General features: G+C 45.9%; 1 protein-coding gene across 1 annotated transcript in view; it reads right to left on the bottom strand.

The window, feature by feature from the left end:
• KIAA1919 (KIAA1919 ortholog) overlaps nucleotides 1–5,668 on the bottom strand; it is a gene marked incomplete at its 5' end in the record, with an annotated part of 6,115 nt that extends 447 nt beyond the window's left edge. The window contains 3 exon segments of the mRNA XM_010291776.1: nucleotides 2–801; nucleotides 2,891–3,007; nucleotides 5,629–5,668. Coding sequence (XP_010290078.1) covers nucleotides 2–801; nucleotides 2,891–3,007; nucleotides 5,629–5,668 — 957 coding nt within the window.
• Between the last annotated feature and the right edge of the window lie 6 nt (nucleotides 5,669–5,674).

Raw genomic sequence — 5,674 nt, 5'->3', positions numbered from 1 at the left:
CAGGAATGCACATCTCGCCCAGCGCGGCGCCAATCACAAAGAGAGAAGCCGATTTCCCTTGCACGACCGTGTACTGTTCTATCCAGGAAATGCCGCTGGGAAAGATGGTCGCCATCGACGCTCCATACACAGTGGTTCCGACCCACAGCGAGGCTGGGTGCCTCGCAAAGAAGGCCAAGCACGATGAGGAGACAGAAGACCCTACGATACTCAGCAGGATCATGGTGCCGGGATACAAGCAAGCGGCACAGAATATTGCCACTCCTCTGCAAGCGGCAAACGCGCCCCAGAAGACAGAATTCAAAGCGGCTGCTTCATTTTCTTTCATCTCAGCAAAGGCCTTTGCGTAAGTAAATATGTAAGAGCCATAAGTGACCTCTGCTCCCACGTAGCAGAAGAAGAATAGGAACAGGAGAATAATAAGGGCATAGTGGTATTTGGCAAACATGCACTTCTGCAAAGAAGCCTTTGATTTGTCTCGAGCCGAGCTGCCCTTGGAATACAAAATAAAAAAGAAGAAAGAAACAAACAGAAGATAGGTCCCTATGACAACATAGGACCACAAAAAATCTGCACCAAGACGGTGTTTCAGTGCTGACACAGCTGACGCTGTTGGCACAGACCTCGGGACAGTCTGGTTTGTCTTTTCAGCTACTGGAAGGTCTTTAGATTCGGAGCCTCCCAAGGCCATTTTAGCCAGGATCGGAGCCACAAACGCACCGACAGCAAAACTGAAGTGTAAGGCCTGCATGTGTGGCCCAGCCTCTGCTCCCCAGGTATTCAGTGCCAGTACATTGCCACCTGCAGATCGGAGAGAGGAGGCTTCAGTCATTTTAGTCTGAAACCAGATACCGTTTTGGTTTTTTTAAAAAAAAAAAAGACAAAACAAACCGAACCATAACCCATATTATTAATTTGATTTGCAACAATACCAGGTTTAGCAAATACAATGTGCAAAACTGTAGTTAACTGAAATTCTGCCTGTAAGCACTTTAAACCCACGTGATTACTTCAGGTTTAGGAGGGTATTCACAGCAGTCAAAATGAAGAGCCACACATTGACTTAACCCAGCAGCAACGGCCGCACTTAATTACCCTGCTTGACAATTTGCAGCATTTTCCTCTTTTGAAAAAAGGCTGAAAATTTAACTGCTTCTCACTTCTGTAAGTTTTAAAAGCAACAATGCATAACTCTAAGAATCAGAGGCCTCATTAAACAACGTTCCAGGAAACTTCAAGAACCGCTTGCTCCTGATGGACTGGGACTACCCCAACTGCGTTCAAATGACCTTCCAGAAGCAGAAAGGTTTACAGTAATACTTCTGCAGAGACCAAACTACGACACCCTCAGATCAGTAATAATGCTAGAAAATAAGATCTGGGAGAGACATTTTTAAGCAGTCCCTGAGAAGAATACAGGAAGGTAAGAACAGTAACTAAATTCCTCTGCTACAGTACAGCAACCCTTGTCATGCAGCACTCGCTCTTCCAAATTAATTCAATTACGCTCTACTGCCTTGCTCTTAGTTTCTCCTACCGGGAAGTCTCCCTGCCTCAGAGGTCTGATTTCCAAGCAGGACACCTATCCACTGAAGGCATTTTTACAATCAACTGACAGGATCTTACCATATGAAGAATTTTTATACCAAGTGCCACGTATAACAATCCTACCAGAGGCAACAAACACACCCCTGCACTCACGTTATTTCGCATAACCTGTGCCATGCAAAACCCTGTTTTTCACTACTTGGATCCTATTTCACGCTCTTGTCAGTGTTAACAGAGCTCCCTCAAGCTCCGCAGAATTAGGGCAGACAGTTCACACATGCAGCCATCACTCCTCTGTGTTGCCTACCAGCCAAGCCACCAAAACCAGGCCCTGCCTGGGATGCTTCCAGAGCTGTTTGGATAGCTCGGCTAATTCATCAGCCAGCTCCTACTCAAAAAAAAAGCCTGCCCTGAAGCTGGTCAGCCAGCTGGTCAATGGATCCGGTCGTACCTTGCTGGCTAGTAAGTAATCACAGGCCTCAGTAAGCCAGGGAAGTCTGCACGCTGCTGGCATGTCACTGGAGAGGTGCCAGGTGAGTGTCCGCCTGCTGCGGCGTCGCCACCGCCTTCCACAGCAACGCCAGAACACTCCGCCTGAAATATTTTGGGTTGTTTCCTGGGCCCTGGCCGCAAGTATGGCAGCGTTACCCAGCCATCCCTAAGTGTGCTTAGGTCTCTTGCCGTGGCCTCGCCTCCTGAGCCAAACTCATCCTTTCTAAGCCATGCCCAGTGAGCTCATTTCTGTGGGGATTTCTTTTTCATACCTCTGCTATAACTGACCTTTCCAACCACACCTGTAGACGTTTGCTCTGCAACTTCGCCGGTACATCTTCCTCCAACAAGGAGCCTCTACTAACAAACTGGTTTTCAACAGGTTTCCAGTAAAAGTGTTTTTTCCGGGCTGTTTGCAGTATGCACATGCCACAGACTTAAAATTTGAAATAAACAGCAGAATAGAAGAAATTCAAATAGAATAAATTGTATTCTCAGACACCTAAGCGAGGCTGGACTAGCTTCTTGTAGGTGAGTCATTTAAAGAAAACACTGCTTAAAGAGCACATGACACTTCCTTTACGTCTGTAATTGCCCACTGAAATGCGTATTGATCTTCTCCAGGAAGCAAGCGATACCCAGCTCCCCAGGCCCCTTCAGGAGGGCCAGCTGCAGAGACACAAACGCTGGGAGTCTCAGGACCAGAACAATCCAAGAATCCCAGCCAGGTAAAACAGTTCCTCTCTTTTAATTAAAGATGTGTCAAATGAAATACCAGCAACAGTTTGAAGCGAGCCTGAAGTTTCCAATTAGTTCGGTGAAGGAACTCTCGGACCACGTGGTCCCTTACCTGTGTCTAGAATTCCCATGGAAGCTCCAATAACTGACATTAAGACAGCTAACAGCAGGGATTTCTTACACCAGGGTATCCCATAAAGACCAACCGCTGTTCCAAACATGGATAATGCTGGAAAGGTTAAAAAACAAAACAAGCAAAAACCCAGATACTACAGTTTCCATTTAAACTACAAAACAAACAGAAGACCAAGAAATACAAATACATTCATCATCAAAATCCTATAAAGTGATTGCACCTTGGCCAACAAGCAGCCTCCATATAAAAATGCTGAATTTCATTTATATTCTGTGCTCACATGAGGGATTTATTCCAAGAGATTTCTGGAGTTTTAAGAGACAGAACTAGAAAACTCATCATAAATTTAGCAGCAATTCATTAACTTTATTGGTTTTGCTACTATTAACTACACTCACAACATGCTATTTCAAAAAAACCTTTTTAGCAGATGGAAGTTATTTTTATTACCATTTGGGAGAAAGTTCAGCAGTTAAATTCTATGCTTATAATCACCTTCATAATAAAACAATCTGTAATTAATATCTTGAATATGCAGTAGTAGATTTTTAGAAAGCCTGTACCAGTTCAGCCATCTCTATAGGTGGGGCAGATACTTAAAGATCAATGGGGATTGATGTAAATAAGGACTTAGGTTAATTCCAAACAAAACCAAAAACAAAGGAAAAAATAAATCTCCAGAACCCTAAAGCCCTAGCGAGACACCTGGAATACATAACTGAAAACATTTTTGAAGGCTAGCATGCTGAGCTGCATAGAGAAAAAGCTAAAGATGGGGTGTATTAAGTACAGCTTCTCTGATGCCCCACTCAAGAGCTGAAAAGTAACTTCTCAGCAAGTTCCCAGTTGGCTGCTTCAGCTCTTCACCTGAAGATTGGTACTTAAAAGCTTCCTTGACAAAGACAGATTATGTCTTCAATTTTTCCCTCTGTACAGCAGCAGAGTTTCAGCTGCCAAAAGATGGGAGGTAAAGCTACATGAGCCACAATCTCTTGCAGGCAGCCTTCAGATGATAGAGATGAGAGAATATTCAGTAGTTCAAATTGTGCTTTTGCCGTAAGCGCTACCGAACTGGGAAGGATTAGGAGACGAATCATCTTCCAAGCATTGCTGACAGACAGCTATCTTGTCTGATATCTCAGGAAAAGAAGCAAATACTAAACTATTTCAAGTTAACGCTCGCTTCCACAGGTGTATTAATTCCATTATGGAAGGTAAAGTCTCAAATGTCAGACATCAGCAATGCTGACCTCGTCACATGTATAAAGAGGCCAAAGGAAACTCACTTTACAGGTGTTCTGGAGAAGAGGAATAAGGAACAGGGAGGACACCAAATAAAGACATCTTAGAACAAGAGCAAATAAGAAGAACTGATCCAAGAAGATGAAGACAAGAGGGGAAAAAAAGAGAGAAGGCACAGACAGACATTATATGACATGATCGCTCCTGATAGCAGGAGGCAGGCACACAGGTCTAAGAAGAGACTTAGTTCAAACACTATCAATGGAAAATGGACCTTCTCACACTCTCTGAACTGACCCTGTGATTTACAGCATGGTCGTCAGCGGAGGCACGGTTCTGTCTGAATCTCCCCCAGTAAAAGTATGGTAAGGGGAAGGAGAAGAGCGAGCTCTGGTATCTGCTTTAGTCTCTAACTTATACCATGAAGGCATGTACTGCCATTACCGCACTTGGAAGAGAAAAAGCCAGGGCTGCCACTTTTATAGGTGTGCTCCGAGAACCTCCACCCGAAGGAGACACTAACGCAGGTCTGAAGGGAACACCTCCTTTCTAGATGCTGAACTAGATGCTCTTGGCAACCCGACAGACGAGCTGCCCTGCTCTCCCCTGTGCTCCTACAGCAGAGAGTTTCCACCTGCCCAGAAAGCAATTAAGATCGTGAACTGTGGCTCCTACAGAGTTTAAACGTTTTCATAGCTAGGGAGCAACTGAGCAGCAAGTTTCCACCAGCACAAGGTGGTATTTAATGTGTTTCCACTTTAAGTTCTAATTTGACTACGGCCCTCCAGTCAAAATCTCAGTACATTTGGCCTGTACACGAAAATGAGCACTAAGCTTTAAGAAAGGGAAGTTTTACAAAGCTCTCTCCGCAGAAGCCTACCTCAGCACGACCACAGCAGGTTTCCACTGTCTGCAAATTAAAGCCAAAACACAGTTTCCCCTGTTTCCACAGAATCACTAAGGTTGGAAAGGACCTTCAAGATCATAAAGTTTTGTTTCATCACAGAAGCCTGCACGTTCCAAGAGGGTCTATAGTGACACTATTACTTGATAGGGGAAAAAAAAAATCTAGTTGTATTTTTTTTGTCCAAACCAAAGGCACCTTTCGGTCAGTTCAAACAGGTTTTGTCCCTTCAACGCCAGTTACCGCTATAACGTGCCCGGCAAGCCCAAGCACCTGGAAACGACGCTGTACAGGCCGGACACACACCGTGAACAGAAACAGAACGTCGCGACAGCGAACCACGGCAGGAGCGCGGCGTGTGAGGAGGAACAGCCCCACCTGCTACTGCCCCCCCGTGCCCCCGACGTCCACGTCGCATAAACGCGACCCGCCGCCCGGCCGCGCAAGCCAAGGAGAAGCGAAAAGTTGCCCCGGCGGTTTCGGACGGAGCCATTTTCCCTCACGGCCAACGAGGGAGCGCTGGAGGCGGCTGTGGGGGCGGCCCGGCCGGCTCGGCCCCGGCACTCACCGAGGAGGAGGTGGGCGTTCATGCAGTCGAAGAGCAGCCCTCCGAG

This window comes from Phaethon lepturus, unplaced genomic scaffold, assembly GCF_000687285.1.
Source record: "Phaethon lepturus isolate BGI_N335 unplaced genomic scaffold, ASM68728v1 scaffold12887, whole genome shotgun sequence".
Taxonomy (NCBI): domain Eukaryota; kingdom Metazoa; phylum Chordata; class Aves; order Phaethontiformes; family Phaethontidae; genus Phaethon; species Phaethon lepturus.
This window is presented reverse-complemented; position numbering and strand designations above follow the sequence as displayed.